At 36.7% G+C, this 22,006-nt stretch overlaps 1 protein-coding gene across 1 annotated transcript in view; it reads left to right on the top strand.

The window, feature by feature from the left end:
- Nucleotides 1-4,621: 4,621 nt before the first annotated feature.
- Nucleotides 4,622-22,006, top strand: part of ALG13 (ALG13 UDP-N-acetylglucosaminyltransferase subunit) — a 99,016-nt gene continuing 81,631 nt past the window's right edge. Inside the window, 3 exon segments of the mRNA XM_045817449.1 lie at nucleotides 4,622-4,735; nucleotides 5,677-5,839; nucleotides 7,239-7,377. Of these exon segments, the coding sequence (XP_045673405.1) occupies nucleotides 4,655-4,735; nucleotides 5,677-5,839; nucleotides 7,239-7,377 (383 nt within the window). The 5' untranslated portion in view covers nucleotides 4,622-4,654.

The raw sequence follows: 22,006 nt of genomic DNA, 5'->3' as shown, positions 1-22,006 counted from the left end.
TTTATTTACAGAAGGCTGAGTGCCCCTTCTGATCTGACAACTCTCCCCAATCAACTTTACAATAGTAATGCATTAAACAAACCTAATTATTCCCAATATCTGCTTTTATAAGGTGACAGAGCAAATCTTTGTGATTCCAAAGGCCCTCTGAAAAATCTTAGTTGTTTTATGTATAAAAGTTTTAGTTTTAGGTGTAAACCACATCACGATTTTTTTTTAGTTCTAAATTTAGGAACTGATCTGGGGAAGGCAAAATTAAGAATTGTCAGAGGAGATCTGTGTACTTGACTAGACAGGAACCTGAATGACTGAGAAACAATACTTCCATACCTATTTACTGAAAGTACAAGTAAAGCATTTGAAAAGAAGCACAGATGTTAACACTATTGTAAATGAAGAGCCTATGTTCTAAGGTTTTTTTTTTTCACTTAAATAATCATAGACATAATAAAGGAAACAAATCAAATAAAATTATTCTTGTAAGACACAAGAAACTCTGCTATCTAGGCAGATTACATAAGGTAAAGAATAATAACCATTCTATTGTAGGTAGAAGCATTACTTATTAAGTAAAGGAAGCAAGACAATGTAAACTGAGGTAGTACTGTAAACATTTTAATATACAGCAGCGGGTAAATGTAGGTTTACAGTTATACATATAATACGATAATTAATAATAATGCAAGAATAAACTCTGTGATTTGTGTAGTCACAACTGTAAACCTATTTTACCCATCCCTGTATTTCATAGCTTCTTTTCAGACCAAGACAAAGAAAATTCACTTTCTAAGTTTTGTCTCTTTTATAGTCTCTCATATTCTTTTAGATTTTTGGTGAGGTCAAAATGATTTTCATAATAATACTAAGGTATTATCTGTCTTTGGACTCTCATATTCTCCTGAGTAGATAGTCAAGCTTTCCAGATGCTATGTGATATGTGATAATGGAATGGATTGAATGAGAAGATACAAAGATCCAGCTTTCTTCTGTTAGTCCACACAAAGAGATTTGCAGAAATGTGAAACAATCTATTTTCTTCATGAATTTTTTTGTTTTAAAATACAGTTTTTTGTTACAAAAATAGGTTATTTATGTTAACATGCAATGTGCTCATCATTGCTACTTTCTAATGAATCAATAAACATTTTTAAATTTTCTAATTTTAATCTCTAATATGGTAAATATCAACAGTTATAACTCACATTATTATCCATGCACAAAATCTCCTTGAGGTTCTCAAAAATTTTTAGGAATATAAGGAGGTCTGGAAACCAAACAGCTGTTTGAGGAAGAAAATACTACTTTTGCTTGAAAAAAAAACATATATTGTTGTAATTCTCTGTCACTGTAATTACTCCTTAAAGAATCTCAAGACCTGGCTGGGTGGCCCAGTTGGAGCATCATCCCATATATCAGAGGTTGTGGGTTTGATTACCAGTCAGGACACATACCTACGTTGTGGGTTTGAGCCTCATTGGGGGTGTGTATGGGAGGCAACTGATTGATGTTTCTATCTCACACTGATGTTTCTCCCCTCTCTCTCCCTTCCTCTCTCTCTAAAATTAGTAAAGATATTATCGTGTGAAGATAAAATAAATAAATAAATAATAAGTAAATAAATACATAAAATCTCAACCATCCATATTAATTAATTAAAATTTTGAACCAAAGTGACTAACTTCTAACTTAAAGAGAAGGGTACAGGGTGGATGAATTAGAACTGTCTGGCATATACAAGCACTTTAACAGACTAGCAGAATTTAAGACATGACAAAACTTTCTACAGTTACACAAATCCTTTTATAACCTCCTAAAGTGGCAAAAATAAACACATTCATTATACAACTTTCAAGATACAGCTTCTCTATAGCATTTTAAATAAAAGCAAATGTATGTAAACTTAAAATTATGTTTATTTATTCATTTATTTATTTATTTACTTTCAGAGAGGGGTGAAGGGAGAGAGAAAGAGAGAAACATCAATGAGCAAGAGAAACATGGATTTGTTGCCTCTCACATGTTCCCAACTGGGGACCTGCCCCACAACCCAGGCATGTGCCCTGACTGGGAATCGAACCAGTCACCTTCCGGTTCACATGCTGGTGCTCAATCCACTGAACCACACCAGCCAGGGCACAATATGTTTAGTTGAAACCAAGGTCTCAATATTCCATTTTGCTTAAAAAGTATCTAGCTATGTAATCAGTATACATCAATTAACTCAATTTCATGTCAGTCCATGATTTTAAGTTGCTTAAAGATTTGGAAATCACTTTCAAGCTGGCATAGTACAAAGCATTGTTGCTGTTGAAATAGTTTGTCAGAATTCACTGTAGTTGGAAACAAATACTGTCAAGAAATGTCCAAACCTGTAGAGAAGTTTTATGAATTTATTTGAGCCAAACTGACGACAATTGCCAGGGAGCAACATTTCAGCGGGTTCACAAAATGCTTGGAAGAATGGCAGTTTGGAAGCTTATTTTATACATTAGATATAAGGGAGGTTACATGAAATTCATTGGTGGTAGATTAGGGAGGCAGGAGACAGCAAAACTGCAAAATCTCTGAGATTGGAAAAAGAGTAAACTGAAGAGACACATATTTCTTTTACATTGGTGGGTATAGGGTAGTTAACAAACAATTAACATTTAAAGCACATAGAGATGGTATTCAGATAACAAGATAACAATGAAGGGCTGTGGTCTTGGGCTCTGCTGTGGTGGATATGGGGTAGGGTGTGATTAGGGGCCTGGATAAAGGACATTACTTTGACATTCAAAAGATGTGTTAGCTTACTTTCAAAAAGACAATAGACAGCGTCAGTTAAGGTAAAGATTGACCTTTGTCAAAGAAGACAGTGGCATAGCACAAGACTACCCACCATAATTTGCTTTTAGAAAGTTTTAATTTCAGACCATCCTATGTGGTTGCTTTCAGTCTCTGAGTTTGTAAGGCCTACCATGCAGGCCTCCCCTGAGCTTGTCAGGGTTAGTATGTGGCCCCTTTTTCATCCAAACAAATTTACCTTTTTCATAATTATCACCATTTTTTGAAGTGCTGTTAACTTATTTGATCAGTAAGCCTGTATAAATTTAGGGAAAGCATACCCAAGTAAATAAAATGCATGCTGGTATTACACTTAATATTAATAAACAGATCAAAGACTTAACTGCCAAAATGTTACATCAATTATGTAACCTTGGATTCTTAAAATAGTTCTGGATCAATTTCTGGAAGAGGTTTTATCAAAGTGTAGCTAATTTAAAGTATTAGAAGTTGTTTCCTTATTTTGGGGGCATTTATGAACATTTAATTTATAAATGTGCTTATTCTCTCTGTGAGCTAATCAGAACAGTGCTCCTTAAATTTAATATCTTTCAGACATAGGAAAATATTTCAGACACACAAGAGGTAAAGGTCTTTCTGAATTACAGAGTATTTTGGAATATTTTTATTTTTATATTTCAACAAAAAGTTCATTCCTCTTATTGGGCAGAAAATATGATCATGTATGATGTATTATTCAATCATGATCTTTCTACACTTGCTATATTTATGACACTGTAGTTTCACTGTATCATTCATTTGTGAAATTTGGTACCAAGAGAGGGATAGCTGGCAGGTCACTCCTCAGAAGACAATTACACAAGCTACACGACTTAAAGGTAAAAAGTTTTTTTTTTTTTATCCTATGATCTATGCCTAATTCAACTCCAATCCTTTCCCGCTTTTAAAAGAATTTCTTCTCACAGCTTCCCTGCTGCATATAACCAACCAGGCAGGCAAAGTATAAATATGAGCCAAAGTGATATTTTAAGTAGGAAACACAGAAAACATTAGAACCACATAAAGCGGACAATAATCTTAACAGTGGTAGGAGAAGGAAGAGGAGTCTTGAGAAATCACCGCTCCTGTACTTGACTGCCTAATTGAAATTATGTGTGGTAGATAGTCATGCTAATGTATAATTTTACGTTTCATTATAACTTAAATTGATCTTAATTTCACATTTTAAATGGTTCAATGGATGGTTTCAATTCATTATAGATGTAAACTTCAGGCCTTAATGCCTCTATTTTATACACTGTATTTGTGGAGGTACCTAATTGTCTTGCTGCAGATTCCAAAGAGACGCCAAAGAACCCTGGCTTCTTGAGAACCACAATTGGAAGAGCCCATGCTAATGAGCGATTTTAGAAAAGCACTTTTTATTTCATAGGTCCTCAAAAGACTCCTAAAGCCACCACTCTTATGTATATGCCTTGGCAAAACATGATAGCAAATAATCTTAAACCTCTGCAACATTAAAAGTTGTGGTACCCAAAGCAACGAATCAAACACGATTGTTAGCATAAGGTGCGAGGCATCATTATTTTTCAACTGCCACTTTTGAAAAAACAAATCTCTCAATTCCCCACCCTCTTAATGCGAGTGTTCCACCAGCTCCTTTCTACAAGCAAAGCGTTTCCGACAGGGTCTGACACACAGATCACTAGGTAGTGTTTGGCCCCACCCCCAACCCACGTGAACCAACTTTCCGACGCCTCTCGGCAGCCTAGGACAGCTTCCGCCTACTCCAATGAACGCGGCGGCAGTTCACGTGGCCTCGTACGTCACATCCGGCCCTTGGGATTCTGACTTGGTAACCCTCGCGATGAAGTGCGTGTTTGTTACTGTGGGGACCACCAGCTTTGACGACCTGGTTGCGTGTGTCTTGGCGCCCGACTGTCTGCAAGTGAGTGAGTGAGGCGGGAGGGTTGGCTCTCCACTTGCCGCCGTCGCCACCCTCGGTAACCTTGCCCAACAGCCGCGCTAAGAAAGAAGCTTCGCAGCACTACCTCAGGTGCCTCCACCCTTTTGCTGGCTCCTCCCCGCGCCCGTTTGCCCCCCACCCCCCGCCGCGCCTCAGGATCCTCCGCCCCTGCCAGCTCCCCCACCATCTTCCTGGGCCTCTCCTCCCGAGTCTTTTCTTTGGCTCCTCCTTGCCCCCCCCCCCCCCTTTTCTCCAGATTCTCTTCCTCTGTCTCACTGTTCTCAGATTTCGCCCCTCCTTTCAGCGGCTCCGCCTCTAGGGCCTAGATCTGCTTCCCTGCCTTCTCCTACAGTGCGTGGTGGGCCTTGCACGTGGCGTGGAAACCGGGACGCCTGAGCCGGTTCTAACTTAAACCGGCTGGACCCAGTTTGTCCCTTTTGCGTCGCTGCCTTTCCCTAGCCGCTCTGGAGAATAACCTGCCCCCTTGCCTTCTTTGGCGCGCTAGGGGCAGGTCATTGGTCTGAGGTGGCGTGGCGTCTTGCCAGGGTTCGTTTGCGCAGCCAGACCTGGGAGGCAGAACAGACCTCTTGGTTGCTCACCCCCCGAGTTTTCAGCGCCTTTTCCAGGATCCTTGCCTGGGCTCAGATTGTTTTGTGGGGCCAGTTCTTTAATGGTTCAGTGAGGTGGGTCGCTTAGATGCATTAGAGCTAGTGAGGTACTTAATCAGGGCCCGGGAAAATAGGTCATTTTGAGAAACAATAACAGATCAGCTGCATTTAGACTGTTTGGCAGCCGGTGTTCTGATCTGAACACCTACTTTAGGGTTTGTTGTTACTCCGTTTTTACAGTAACCTATTTAAAAGGCCCGCTCTTTCTTTTCTCTTCTCTCTCTCTCTCTCTTTTTTTTTTTTACCCCGTATCAGATCATCAGGAGCCTTGGTTACAACCGACTCGTCCTACAAATAGGTAGAGGAACGGTGGTTCCTGAACCATGCAGTACTGAGTCATTCATTCTGGATGTTTACAGGTACAAAGATTCATTGAAAGAAGACCTTGAGAAAGCAGATCTAATTATTAGTCACGCAGGTAAAGTGCCTTAGAACCTTAAGATTTGATTTTTTTGATAGAGTGTAAATAAGAACAGAAGCTTGTACCTTTTGGAGGTAAAATAAAATGGCTAGAGTAACAGTGTAGCCCTTTTGAATGTAATAATTGAACATAACAATTAAGAATATTATTGGTAGAGTTTATTATTTCTGGGTGGTAGAAGGAAGGGAAATTAATCACCAGGGCCCAACTTTAAACATGGACAAAATAATTTACCTATGATGTGTGTAAAGAATTGTCAGTTGAAGTTAGTATTTGGGCTTAGGTCTGAAGTAATGTTAAGCCATTTAATTGATTGGATTAGTTATGGAGAAATTGACTTTGAAAGATGTTTTGTGTTTCTGTTAAATGTGGATGTAAAGTAAATGAAGTCAGAAATATTCTGTAACAACTACATACTGCCTGCTCTTCTGGGAACCATCCTGGTCTAGTTAAACTGGCAGGATCTTCAGAAAAACTGTTTGGGGGGAGCATTGCAGTTTTGACGCTGGGTAAGTGAGGGAGGAGAAAGTTTTGTGGTTCGTAATAAACCTAGTTTGGAGAGTAACAAGTTATTAGAAATAGGCATTACTAACAAATTGGTGTTTAGAAATGGATAATAGCTAATAGCTTTTGGCACTGGTATATGTGCTATGTGTATATAACTGGTTGAATCCTCCCAAACAATCCTATGAACTAAGTACTATTAGTATTTCCATTTTACATATGAAGAAACTGAGACACAGAGGGTAAGTAACTTCCAGTTAGTAAGTAGTAGACAGTTAACAGTCTGGTGCTGGAGTCCGTGTTTTCATCACTATCCCAGCATTATTTACCCAAAAAGGATTTGTCTACTAACTTATCTCCTCACTCCCATATAAAATATCAAGTGATTTTAGATTTTAAACTTGAATTAACCCAAACATTGTATATATGCATATTAGTGGAGATTGACCCTTGGCTATTTTTGGGATGGTACCTCACAGGCAAACTAAACTCATAAGGAGTGACCAGAGTTTTTCTTCATTGGTGCCTGTTGCCATTAAAGGCTTGCTTTTCTACTTTTTGAATAGCTGTGCAGTACAGTTTCAGGGACAGCATGTTGAACCTGAATCTTACTTGCATTTGAGACCCATGCCCAGGGCATCCTTCTAGAGGGCAAGTGGCAGATCACTGAATTACAGGTTAAGATAATTGTCGGCAGTGTTAAAAAACGCATTTTTCAAGTTAAGTTTATAACACATACTAGAGTGCAACTGATAACGATACTTTTGGTATTTTGAATGTGTAATTAAAAGTCCTTTGTAGTTCTGCCTGATGAGTTTTTCATCTTTTGAGTTCTACCATGAAACTTGGTGGAACACCTTAACTGTATAACAAATTTGATGTATTTTTGTAGGTGCAGGAAGCTGTTTGGAGACTCTGGAAAAAAGAAAGCCTCTCATAGTAGTTGTAAATGAAAAGTTGATGAATAATCATCAGCTAGAATTGGCAAAGCAGCTATACAAAGACGGGCATCTATTCTACTGTACCTGCAGGTATACTAGAGACTGATTATTTGACCTCCTGCCTTAAGTCTTCCCTAGCTGTTCTTACCCACCTACCTACCTCATCTGTTTCTTAGACCTCTTACCTTCTACTTATCAGACATTCTTTGATTTTTCCCACCTAAAAGACTCTCATTTGTCTTCCACTCTGACTGTGATCTGTGCCTGTATCATTGCATGTAAATATCTTAATGTATGTGTGTGCATGTAATGTATGTTCATCTGAGTGCTCAAATCTCCAAGAATATAATTTTTGAGTTCATTATTTAGATTTTCACTATTCAAGGAAGGCATTTGCTTATTTTTAATTCAGACTTTGCCTTCAGTAAATCCACTGTAATCTCTAAATTTGCTTATTCATTAATTCAGCTATACCTAATCCATGGCAAGCATTGTTTTTGGTGCTGTGGGTATAGTGGTAAACATGAGATAAAGTCCTATGGTGCTATGCTCTAGTGGTGGGAGATAGTAAACAGTTCATAAATGAGCAATCAATATAATTTCATATGGTGAATTGTGCTATGAAGAAAATAAGGCATGGTGGTGTGATAGCTTGAGTGAAGACTAATTAGATAAAATGGTCAGGGAAGAAATGGCAGTATATGACATTTGAGCTGAGACCTGAATAATAAGGAAGAGCCAGTTATGTGAAGCTGTACAGGCAGAAGGGACAACAGCAATTGCAAAGGTCCTAGGTTAGGAATGAGCTTTGAGTTTGATGTGTTTGAGGAACAGAGGGACAGAGGAACAGAGGGTTAGTGTGGTAGAAGTATAGTGAGCAAGAGAGAATATAGTGTAAGCTGATGCTGGGCTGGGATAGTAAGAGTTCTGATTTTATTCTATGTTTAGTGAGAAGTCATTGGAGTATTTTAAGCAGGGGAGTTACTTTATGATAAGTAGTATTTTCTAGAAGTACATTAAAATTCAACAGGAACTGATCAACATCACAATAGAATGATGAAGAAAATTGCTGCCTTGTTTTCTATTATTTCTTCAGACACTAGAAGCTTGCCAAAAAGTCAGGTCAGTAATTTCCAATTGCTTGAGTTTAAAGGCTATCCTACTTTGATGTTTTAAAAAGCAAAGACCTCATGGAAGTATTGCAAAATACATACAGGTATAGGCAAAACTGGGTTTACAGTTGTAATACAAATATATATTATAATTAATAAATAGTAGTGCAAGAATAAACTGTTTCACATACAACTGTAAACATACATTTGCCTGCCCTGTATTTTTATGTTATAATAAATTGAAATGAATTAGAAAAAAATAAACTTTAGAAGAAACAGGTTAGAACATAGTTTCTTTTGACTTTGCTGTGTCTGTCTCTTAAGCACTCAGTAAGTACTTACTCATTTATTAAATATTTATTAAGCACCTAGTATGTGCCAGGCACTATTCTAGGTATTAAGCATATATCAGTGAACAAAACAAAGATTCCTGCTCTCATTGAGAGGAGACAGATTCATTGATTGTTTCAGGAGCAATTGTTGTCCTAATCTCTATAATGATGGAGGAGAGGGAATGTTAGGGTGGCTTTGTAATATACAAACTATTCTTTTATTTTCCTTTTTTTAATTGAGTACACTATTACAGGAGTCGTGATTTTTTCCTCCTTTGCCTTCTTCAACCCAGCACCCTGCAATCCCTCAGGCAATCCTCCAACCATTGTTCATGGGTCATGTGTGTAAGTTCTTTGGCTACTCCATTTCCTGTGCTGTACTTTATATCCCCATAAAAGGCTATTTTGTAGCTACCCCATGGCTATTCTGTAACTACCTATTTGTACTTCTTAATCTCCTCACCTCTTCACCCATTCCCCAACACCTCTCTTGCACCTGACAGCCATCAAAATGCTCTGTATGTGTGATTATGTCTCTGTTCTTATTTGCTTAGTTTGTTTTTTAGATTAGTTGATAAAATGTAATTTTGTCGTTTTATTCATAGCTTTGATCTTCCTCTTTTTCTTAAATAAGTCCTTTCAACATTTCATGTAATAATGGTTTGGTAATGATGAACTCCTTTAGTTTTGTCTTGACTGGGAAGCTCTTTATCTGCCCTTTGATTCTAAATGATATCTTTGCTGGGTAGACCAATCTTGGCTGTAGGTCTCTGCTTCTCATGACTTTGAATGTGTCTTGCCAATCCCTTCTAGCCTGCAAAATTTCTTTTGAGAAATCAGCTGATAGTTTTATGGGAACTCCTCTATGGAAAACTAACTTCTTTTCTTTTGCTGTTTTTTTTAAAAGATTTGATTTCTTTATTTTAAGAGAGGGAAGGGAGGGAGAAAGAGAAAGAGAAACATGAATGTGTGGTTGCTGGGGGCCGTGGCCTGCAACCCAGGCATGTGCCCTGATTGGGAATCGAACCTGCAACACTTTGGTTCTCAGCCCACACTCAATCCACTGAGCTATGCCAGCCAGGGCCTCTTTTGCTGTTTTTAAAATTCTCTCTTTATCTGTAACTTTTGGCATTTTAATTATGTCTTGTAGTGGACCTCTTTGCATCCATCTTGTTTGGAACTCTGTGCTTCCTGTACTTGTGTGTCTGTTTCCTTTGCCAAATTAGGGAAGTTTTCTTTCATTATTTTTTTCAGATTTCCAATTTCTTGCTCTTTCTCTTCTTCTGGCACCCCTATAACGCCAATGTCAGACCTCTAGAAGTTGTCCCAGTGACTGTTTATATTATCTTCTTTCTTTGGATTCTTTTTTCTTCTTCTTGTTCAGCATGGCTATTTTCTGCTTCCTTATGTTCCAAATCATGGATTTGAATCTTGGCTTTATCCACTCAACTGTTGTGTCCCTGTAAATCAGGGGTGTCCAACCTGTGGCTCATGGGCCACATGCAGCCTAAGATGGTTGTGAATGTGGCCCAACACAAAATCATAAATTTACTTGAAACATTATGACATATTTTGGTGATTACCTGTCACAATGTATTTAATGTGTGGCCCAAGACAACTCTTTTTCCAGTGTGGGGAAGAGACATCAAAAGTTTGGACATCCCTTCTGTAAATTGTTCTTTATTTCAATTAGTGTACCCTTTGTTTCTGACTGGGTCTTTTTTATGCTGCTGAGGTCCTCACTTAAGTTCACTGAGCATCGTTACAAACAGTGTTTTGAGCCCTGCATTTGATAGATTGCTTATCTCCATTTTGTTTAGCTATTTTTCTGCAGTTTTGATCTCTTCTTTCATTTGGGCCATGTTTTTTGTCTCCTCATTGTGGTAGCCTCCCTGTGTTTGTTTCTATGTATTAGGTAGAGCTGCTTTGACTCCATGTATTGGTAGTGTGGTCTAATGTAAGTATCCTATAGGGTTCAGTGGTATAGCCTCCCCTATAACCCAATCTGGGTACTTGAGGTGCACCCTTTGTGTGGACTGAGTATACCTTTCTTGTAGTTGGGCCTTGGTTGCTGTTGGGAGGTCAATAGGAGTGATTTACCAAGGCCAGTCAGCTGCAAGGACTGTCTGACCATTTACACCAATCTCCACCCTCTGTAGAGGATCAGCTGTGTAGGGGCAATGTGGTAGTGTCTGGACGTGGTCTGTAGCTGTCCACTGGGTGCACTGGCCCTGGGGTTTCCTGGTGGTACAGACCAGGTCAGCTTCCACCTTGTTTTGCCCAGGACCACCCTACCTAAGCTCTAAAGGAATCTGAGATGACTGCTACTTGTGCTGGGCATGGAGATTCTCAGGAGAAACCAAGCTGTGAATCTAGCCTGGCTGCTGCTAGTGCTGGGCCTGGGGCTCACTGAAGCCAGCTGTTACGCATTTGAGAGGATTTAGGATGTTATAAAGCCTGAGCCAAGACCAGCCATTCATATGGAAAAGCAGCTTGGCTGGGCCCCTGAGTAGGGTGGGGTGTAGTCTCTGGGGATCTCCAGCTAAGGTCAAACAGTGTTAGCCAGGTTGATGGAGTCTCATGTATGGCACCAGCTTGCCCCCTCTGTGGCTCTGTGGGAGGATGGCTTACAAAAGGGGGAATGCCCCCTGCTCACCTTGGTGTCAGACACTTCATTTTCTCCCAGTGTGCTACTGGTGCCTTTAAGGCTGCTTCCCTGGTGCTGGAGCTCAGAAGGGGTGAGTCTGAGTCAGTGAGTCCATGTAGGGTTTTTTAAGAGGAACTGCTTGAGGCTCCAGAAGTTTCTTCCACCAACTCAATCCTCCTTGGTTCTTGCTGCCAGAAGTTGTGGGGACTTATCTTCCTGGCACTGGAACCTTGGGCTGGGGGGCCTCGTGTGGGCCTGGGACTCCTTGCTCCTGAGATATCCATTCCACTTCTGTGCCCCTTCTATCAGTCTGGGTGGATGTGCTTTAATTCTGTGGTTGTCAGACTTCCATTTAACTCAATTTCTGACAATTCTGAGTGATGGTTGTTCAATATTTTAGTTGTAATTTTGATGTGTGTGTGTGTGCAAAGACGCAAGCCATGTCTGCCTATGCCACCATTTTGACCGAAAGTGAAAGCCATTCTTAAAAGTATTGCAAGTCAGGAAGAATCTAGATAATCAAAATTTATGTGGACCTCGGATAATGGGCATAGCTGTCCTTGGGTAGTTTATATAGTTAGGGGTTACTGTCATTTTTGAACAGAAATAAACTCTAATCTTCCTGTTTTATAAAAGTCAGTTTTTCCAGACATATCTGATGAGTATTTTCATTTTATATGTCAAGTCATCTTGGATTTTGTCAGTGCATTCAAAAAGGGAAAACATTGATTTCATAAACACATCTTATCTCTTTATTCAGGCTGAAAAGAAAGCTGTCCAAGCTTCTATCTTATTAATTTTTTAAAGTTTTAGAAGTCTTTTATTATATTAATTTCAAGAAAGTCACACATATGATTGCCATAAGAATCAATAATTGGTTGTGTTTTCATCTTAGGTATGTGATTTATTTGCCCCAAATCTAGGCTGGGTGGTTTTATGTGTGTTCTAAGTTAAGTGGCTGGTTTAATAAAATTCCTGAAGTAATATTTTTATATTGTGGTTTGGAACCATATTTCTAAGATGCATGGCAGTTGTACATTGACATTGGATTAATGATAATAAATTACTGGCAAAAGAAGTTATTTCACAATCTTCATGCATGGTCTAGTAGAGTCCCCAGCTTATTGTTCTTGTCTACAAACTTTTACTTTTGATTTCATTTGTTCTGTTTTCACTAATTAATTTTGCTTCAACTTTTATCTGCCCAGTCCTGAGTATTCCAAAGCCATGTGACCATATCTTTCATGAAATTACATTTCTGAAATATCTCAGGTGACATAAGAAATAAAATATCTTTTGAATGGACACGTAATGCTCTTTGTATTGCTTTAGTTTTAGTATGAAAACATGATATTAAAATACATTTAAATTCACATGTATAGATTGAGAAGCTTCAGGTATTATTTGCAGTTAGATTCAGTCATCAAATGGGCAGCAGATGAGTTCTGGAAATTTCTCCCATGTTACCTGATATTTTTCTTCTTTTGTTTTAGCATGCTTCCTGGGCTGTTACAGTCAATGGACTTATCAACACTGAAATGTTTTCCTCCTGGCCAGCCAGAAAAGTTTTCTGCATTTTTGGATAAAGTTGTTGGATTACAAAAATAAACACTAAACTCTCAACACTTTAAAAACACCCCCCTAAATCCAACCTATGGAGTGTGATGAAATCAAATTAAATACAAAATATATATTTGCAGAATAATATAAATTAATAAACTTCCTACATCTTTAGAATGTTAGAAAATTTTATTCTGTGAATATAAACATTTGGGTTCAAATAGTAATTACAGTTCAGTAAATTTATTAGATTTTCCCCAAATCATCATATTTTAGTTAGAAATATGTAGTAAGCATTTACAGGTTTTATCCTAGACTCCCAAATAGAATTGGAATTATGAAAAAAGAATTAAATTTAAAAACTTTGACAAGAATCTCAAATATAGTTAGATTTTTCTAAGAGTAAGAAAATGAAACTAACAAACTTGTAAACATTTTTTAAGAGTCAGCATCTTTAGTTTCATAATCCAAGAATCTGAATTTTTAAAAAGCAAAAATGATGAATTATGTTCTATGAAATAAAAAGCTCAATAGATACCTGAAAATATGAACACTTAAGCCAGTTGACCCATTGTACTTGGAGAAACTTTTATTCCGAAGATTAGGGTGGAGTGAATGTATTCACTTTTTTGCTCTAGAATATAAATAATGAGAAATTAATCTTGCTTACTGTCAAAAACTTCACTGGTCTGAGAAGAGTAAACCCAAAGGACTTAAGTAGGATTTGCTGGGGACGGGTTTAAGAAGCCTCTCTCACAGTGGTATTTGAAACATTTACTATAACATAGAGGAGTTTGTATATAATTTATGTACTTAAAATTAGTTTTACAAATGAGTAAATGTGATTTATATAACAAACTAAATGTATGGTTTTACAATTCATATAACTCAAGGTAGACAGAGTGGGGCAAAAGTAGGTTTATACTTATGAGTACTCAAAACAGTTTATTCTTGTTATTGTGTTACTTTTCACAAGAACAACTGTAAACCTACTTTTGCTCCACCCTGCTCTGAAATTTTGATGACTGTAAGTGGTCTCAAGACCTGTAAATATAAACTAGATTATTCTTAAGTGTTCATGGTTTTCTGGTAGATAGTTTAGATTTCATTCATCTATAAAAATAGAGTGTTCACTATAAATACCTATTTTCCAGTACATTTCTCCCATTGTTGACTATTCTAAACATTTTACTTGGGATCCATCGTATAACATTTCTGTAGATTCATTTTCCTGGTTTTGTTTTGCTTAGGCTAATATTAAAGTAAATTCTTAACTGATGGTAGAAGATGGTGGCTGAGAAATATTCTAGGTAGCAGGAGGAAGCCAATTTGGATTAAAATTTTGCTGATAATAAAAAGTAATTTACATAGTTGAGAATTCACAGCATCATAATCATAATTGTGTATTAATATTAGTACTAAAGTTATAGGAAAGGCCCTGTTTAAATCCATGGAGAGAATTTGACTTCTGGGATGTCTTTTAAATGTGTTTCTCTAATTTGAGAAAAACTGGCTTAAAATGGATGTTGATCCCTCAGTCTTTAGTTATTTTATGTCGAGGGACTAACCATAGAGAATCAAACAAATGAAAGGATCTGCTCAAACTTCAGACAAATGAAAAACAATATAGAGCCCCAAGTCCTATGCTGCTTTCCCACTAGAATAGAAAACCCAGATTCCATTATTTCATTTAGCAGAAGCTTAAGCTGGTGGTGTCATTTGTATGTAGTGACATCTCTTGCCCATACCTTTATGAAATATGGGGTTTAAAAATCAAAGGGTATATCTTAGTCATTTTGATTTGGCAGGAATCCTCAAGATCATCTAGTCCAATCCTATCATTTCTCAAATGAGGAAGGTCAAAGCTTAGGACTTGTATGGAATAGGTAGCCTTTGGCAAGAGCTGCCACTGGGAGAAGCTCCTTGACTGCCAGTCCGTGCTTTTTTTCTACCACACCATAAGATACATTGTAAGCTTTTTGTTATATTTGTTTGCCTAGTATTTAGTTACTTTAATACCTTCCAAGGAAAGTTTTGTTCATTTCCAGAAGTTGTTTAATTATTTTAGTAGAAATTACAGAGTCAATTTGGTTTTCCTTTGGTTTATGACAACCTTAACTCAGACTTAGAAACCTTTATTCCTGAGTTTTTAGAACTAGCAAAATGCCAAGCATAGAGTTGATACTAGATTGGATGAATGAAGACTTCAAGACAATTGTAGATTTTTGGAGTTGGAACTAGTTCAAAAATGCCTAGTGAAACTCATTTTACAGATAAGGAAAAAGGCCGAGATAAGTTGATTGCCAAGTTTACATCTTGTTGGTTCTTATGAAAGATTAATTGTAATCAAAATTATTAAAAACATTTTTTTCAAAAAAGTAAAATTTGGTTTTATTACCTGATAGGGCTTCAGGTACTTAAAATCAGTAAGTGAAATGTAGTTTATTGAGCAGTTTTCTGTTAGAGGTATTTAGATTTCCAGAAATACGGAAGCAAAAGAGAAAGTTCAGTATTTTGAGAGAGAACCAAACACCTGAATACAGTCTGAGAAATGAGATGTATGGGGAACTTATTTGAAACTGATTTTTGGGAAAGATTTAGAATGGGTGGTCCTCATAGCCATGTGCTAATCAATTTTCTACTGTACAATTAGTATACATTTTTATGGGGGAATGGGGCATGATAAATAACAGTAAAAGTTAACACTGGTTAAATGTTTAATATGTATCAGGTACTATTCAAAGCACTTTATAAGTGTGAACTCATGTCATCATCATAATCCTATGAAATCAGTACTGTCACTTCTGTTTTGAAAATGAAGAAACAGACTAGAGCATAATATGAAAAAGGACTTTTATGTTGTTTCAGTGACCAAAACATGGTCTGGGAATTGTAATTGAAACACTGAATTACATTGTATTTCCATCATTTATGGGAACAGGGGGACAGAATATTTGAAATTGGGACTGTTCGAAGAAATTTCAATTGTATGATAGCTACAAGTAAATAACCTATTTCAGTTTTGACATTTCTGTTTCAAAGCATAGTGATTGCTACTCATAAAATCCATGTGGAGAAACTCCTAGTTTGTTTACCTGGTTGGAAGTTGTTTGCCACCTCTTTTTCTCTTTAAGTAATTGTGTTTTAGATTCTATTTTTGATCCTCTCTTCTTTATATATATTTTCTCGGTATTTTCATCACTCCTAGACCTTTTATTCTTGACTTCCCTATGTATGTTCCCCAACTCGGATTTGAGTTCCTCAATGGTATTTTCCAGTAGCTTACTGGTCATGTCTGTCAATTATCTAAGCACCTTAAATTCATGTGCCCCAAACCAAAATCCTATTTTTCCTTTTCACTTTTCTGAGATCCTTACCTCTTAATGGTGTCACCATTTAGTCCTGTAGGCTTTAACTCAAGTTTCCAACCCTTTTTATGTGATTGGCTACTAGAGATTTATTAAAACCAGTAGCTATAATGTTTTCCAGTAAAAGATTACATGGAAAAGGTTTAGGATAAACACCAAACACAATTCCTTGTTAAATGATTAATTTTTATATATGAACATTCTAGCACAATCTTTATATTGTATTGTTCTTTAATTCTTAGCATATTTTGTAGGTAGCTAGACGGAAGGTGGGCAAATAAATATAGCTAGCTTCAAACAGGAATGTAGCACATATGCTTCCTAACTTTTATATTCTTGAAAAATATTTTGAGGTGCTTTATACCGTTACATATCTCTCTTGGTATTTTACTTCTAAATCTTGATTGTCGAATGTTTACTTCCTTGCTGCAATTATTCATATTGGTATTCTATTATTTTATTTTGATGGCTACAGTCCTGCTCTCTTAGATTCTTTGGGTCATGGAACCCTTCAAAGTATTTAAAACTTGTTTCTCTTTTTTTCCCTTTAATTCATATATTTATTTGAAACTTGTTTCACTTTCTACTCACACATATGCACATTTTGCCATGAATTTCAACTTCAGTAACTTCATTCTTAATGTTATTGTTCATTAATATTCTGGTGATAACTACTAGACTTTAAAATAATTAAACCCTCTGCATAAATACCTTTTAAGTTTAGCAATTCCCAGGTTTTATAACAAATTATAAACTTTGCTCAAGTTGAAAACATAGCAAACGACACATTTTGAAACTAACATTAATACACTATTAACTCAGTGTCTGTTATGCATAATGTCTTGTGTAGCACTGTTTCTAATTGACAAAAGGAACTAAAGGGAGGTTTTTTTTATTTATACTGATTATTTTAGGGTATATTACATTAGGCTATTTGGTAAGGCAATACATATTATAAGTTACTCATTTACTGTCAAGTGTGCTTTTAAAGTTTTTGCTGAACTGATACTGTTGGAATGATGTCTGTGAGAGAACGTATATTACATCTTTCTCACTGTTCATTTCCCCTTGTGTACAGGGTATGTTCGTTGTTTCTCCACTACTAGTATGAAGTTGGTGTGTAGTACCCTTCCAAATTTAAGAGTGAAAAAGATTCCTAAATCCTCTGCCTAAGTATTCTGGATTTCAGATTTCCCATTTGTCATTTGTAAAACTAACTCTGCTTATAGGTGGTTTCTAAGACAAAACCAATTATGTGGCATGTTTGAAAATAAAAAAATTCATTGAAATAATACATTTACTTTTGGTTAGAGTTTTTGTTTCAAGAAGTAGGAATACACTTAGAGATATTTCCCTAGAATTGAAAGTGCGATGCATGGACCTACATGTTACAGAAAGCAAAGTCTTTATTGAATTTCATATTTAGTTTCATATTCCATGTCTATTTGGGGTTACAGTTAGAGAATTATAGTTTATTTAGATATTTAAGTAAATGAATATTTCCAGGGCATCAAAACAGAAAAGAATGTTCTGGTCTTTATTGTCCCTTATCTCAATCCCCTACCTATAGACTTGAATAGAAACTGCAAGTCTCTTAAATCAAAAAACAACCCTCAGTATTTCTCTGCCAATATGATATATTTTAAAACAAAGTGGTATTTTCCTTTTTTCTAATTTATATTAGAATGCTTCAGGTCAAAGAAGGGAAGAGAAGGAAATGAAAGCAAGTGACTATTGGTAATTCTTTAGTTTTGCATCTCTGAACAAGGATCACTGCTATGGGAAATTGTTTTTCTTTATTGTCTTTCTCAAACGTGAAGAGGAGGTTGAATAAGGTCCTGTAGCCAAATTTTGTTTTAGAATCATTGTGTTTCCTTCCTTCATAAATTATGCTTTTCTAATTTTGTTTTTTTTTTCTTTTTAATCATTTTTTATTAAGGTTCAAATACAGTTGCCTCCATTTTCCCACCACCATTTTCCCCTGCCCGACCCACCCCATCCCCCACCGTACCCCCAATCATACCTCCCTTTGGATTTGTCCCTGGAACCTTGATACACTTTCACTTCTTTCCCCTGTTATTTCCCTCTCTTCTCCCCTCTGGTTACTGTCAGTTTATTCTTTATTTCAGTGTCTCTGATTACGTTTTGGTTGCTTATTTGTTTTGTTCATTAGGTTCCACTTGTAGATGAGATCTTATGGTATTTGTCTTTCATTGCCTGGCTGATTTCACTTAGCATAATGCTAAGGTTCCAACCACGCTGTCATGAATGGTAGGAGCCCCTTTCTTTCTGCTGCATAGTATTCCATTGTATGAATGTAACATAGTTTTCTGATCCACTCATTTACTGATGGGCACCTAGGCTTCTTTCAGCATTTGGCTATTTTAAATTGTGCTGCTGTGAACATTGGGGTGCATGGGTTCTTTTGAATTAGTGTTTCAGGATTCCTAGGGTATAATCCCAGCAGTGGAACTGTGAGGTCAAAATGCAATTCCATTTTTAGTTTTTTTCAGGAAACTCCATACTGTTTTCCACAGTGGTTGCACCAATCTGCAATATCACCAATAATGCACTAGGGTCCCCTTTTCTCCACAACCTCTCCAACACTTGTTTGTTGCTGTGTTTATGATGGCCATTCTGACCTGTGTGAAGTGGTATCATTGTGGTTTTAATTTGTATCTCTCGGATGGCTAGTGATGCTCAGCATCCTTTGATATGTCTCAGGACCCTCTGTATGTTCTCCTTGGAGAAGTGTCTGTTCAGGTCCTTTGCCCATTTTTTAATTGGGTTGTTTGTCTTCCTGATGTAGAGTTGTGTGAATTCTTTATATATTTTGGAGATAAAATCCTTTTCCAAAAGATCATTGGCAAATGTATTTCCCCATACATTTGGTTTCCTTTTCATTCTGCTAATGTTTTCTTTAGTCGTACAGAAGCTTTTTATTTTGATGAAATCACATTTGTTTTTTCTTTCCTTTATGTCCTTTGCTCTAGGGGACATACCAGTGAAAATATTGCTGCTTGAAATATCAGATTTTCCTGCCTGTGTTCTCCTCTAGGACATTTATGGTATCACAATTTATATTTAAGTCTTTTGTCTATCTTGAGTTTATTTTCATGTATGGTGTAAATTGGTGGTCGAGTTTCTTTTTTTCCTGCATGTAGCTGTTCAGATGTCCCAACACCATTTGTTGAGGCTGTTTTTACTCCATTTTATGCTTCTGCCCCCTTTGTCAAATATTAATTGACCATAGAGATTTGGGTTTATTTCTGGGCTCTCTGTTCTGTTCCATTGATCTATGTTTCTGTTTCTATGTCTGTACCAGACTGTTTTGATTACCATGGCCTTGTAATATAGTTTGGTATCAGGTATTGTGATCCCTCCTACTTTGCTCTTCTTCCTCAAAATTGCAGCAGCTATTCTGGGTCATTTATGGTTCCATATAAATTTCTGAAATGTTTGTTCTATATATGAAATATGTTATTGGTATTTCATTTTTTTAAACGATGTTATTTATTTATTTTTAGAAAGAGGGGAATGGATGAAGAAAGAGAGGGAGAGAAACAGTTTGTGGTTGCCTCTCATGTGCCCCCTCCTTGGGACCTGGCCCACAACCCAGGCCTGTGACCTGACTGGGAATCAAACTGGTGACTGTTTGGTTCACAGGCCCACACTCAATACAGTGAGCTATACCAGTGAGGCTGTTATTAGTACTTTAATAGGGATTATGTTGAATCTATAAATTGCTTTGGGCAGCATGTACATTATGATGATGTTAATTCTTCCGATCTAAGAACATGGTACACAATTCCATTTATTTGTGTCTTCCTTAATTTATTTCTTCAGTGCTCAGTACAGATCTTCTACCTCCTTGGTTAGGTTTATTCCTAGGTACTTTATTTTTCTTCTTGCTATAGCAAATGGGATTTTTCTTCCTGATTTCTGTAACTGATATTTAGTTGTTGGTGTACAAAAGTACCTTTGATTTCTGAATGTTGACTTTGTATCCCACTGTTGTGCCAAAATCCCTTATTAGGTTGAGTAGTTTTTTGGTGGAGTTTTTAGAGTTTTCTATATAAACTATCATGTTATCTGCAAACAATGACAAATTAGTTCCTCCTCTACAATCCGTATACCTTTTTTTTCTTGTCTCCATTGCCGTGGCTTGGGCATCCAATACTGTGTTGAATAGAAGTGGTGAAAGCGGACATTCTTGTCTTTGTATGAAAGCTCTTAGTTTTTGTCCATTGAATATGCTGTTGGCTGTAGGGTTTTCATATGTGGCCTTTATTATTTTGAGATATGCTCCCTCTACTACCACATTGCTGAGTGTTTTTATCATAAATCGGTGCTGTACCTTATCAAATGCTTTCTCTGCATCTATTGATATGATCATGTGATTTTGGTCTTTTGTTTTATGTGATGTATTATGTTTATTGATGTGTAAATATTGTACCATCCTTGCATCCCTGGGATGAATCCCACTTGATCATGGTGTATGATCTTTTTGATTTATTGATGAATATAGTTTGACAGTACTTTGTTGAGGATTTTAGTGTCTATGTTCATCAGCAATATTGCCCTGTACTTTTCTTTCTTTGTTGTGTCTTTGTGTGGTTTGGGGATTAGGATGATGCTGGCCTCATAAAAGGAGTTTGCATTCTGCCCTCTTCTTGGATTCTTTGGAATAGTCTTAGAAGTATAGATAGGGGTTAGCTCTTTCTCAAATCTTTTGTAAAATTTTTCTTTGAAACTGTCTGGTCCAGGACTTTTGTGTGACAGGAGTTTTTAGATTACTGCTTCAGTTTTACCAGCTGTTACTGGTCTTTTCAGACTTTCTGCTGCTGCTTTTTCATTCAGTTTTGAAAGATTATATTTTTTTAGAAATGTGTCCATTTCACCTAGGTTTTCAAATTTATTGGCATATATTTCATAGTAATTTCCTACAATCCTTTGTATTTCTGTAGTATCAGTTGTAATCTCTCTTTCATTTGAGTTTGTTTATAATGGGCCCTTTTTCTTTTTTTCTTGAGACTGCTTAAAGGCTTGTTGATTTTGTTTATCTTTTCAAAGAACCAACTCCTAGATTCATTGACTCTTAGAATTGTGCTTTTTGTCTCTGTCATTTAATTATGGTCTGATCTTGGTTATTTCCTTCCTTCTACTTGCTCTGGGCTGTCTTTGTTGCTGTTCCTCCAGTTTTTGTAGATGTAGGGTAGGGTGTTTATTTTACATGTTTCTGTCTTTTTTAGGTAGGACTGTATTGCTATGAACTTCCCTCTCAGGACTGCCTTCGCTGTGTCCCATAAACTTTGGACTGTTGTGAGTGCATTTTCATTTGTTTCCTGAATCTTCTTGATTTCATTATTCATCCATTTATTGTTTAATAGCATGCTATTCAGTCTACATTAATTTTAGTGTTTTTTGAGTTTTTTCCTTGAGGTTGGTTTCTAGTTTCAGTCCCTTGTGGTCTGAGAAGACGCTTTCTATGATTTCAATTTTCTTGAATTTGTTGAGGCTTGTTTTGTGTCCTATCACCTGGTCTATCTTTGAAAATATTCCATGTGCATTTGAAAAGAATGCATTGTGCTTCTATGGGATGAGAGGTTCTATATATGTCAGTGAAGTCCTTTTGATCTAGGGCATTGTTCAATGTCGCAGTATCCTTGTTGACATTTTGTTTAAAAGATCTATCCATTG

This window comes from Phyllostomus hastatus, unplaced genomic scaffold (genome assembly GCF_019186645.2).
Source record: "Phyllostomus hastatus isolate PE091 unplaced genomic scaffold, TTU_PhHast_1.1 phas_scaffold_28, whole genome shotgun sequence".
Taxonomy (NCBI): Eukaryota; Metazoa; Chordata; class Mammalia; order Chiroptera; family Phyllostomidae; genus Phyllostomus; species Phyllostomus hastatus.
This window is presented reverse-complemented; position numbering and strand designations above follow the sequence as displayed.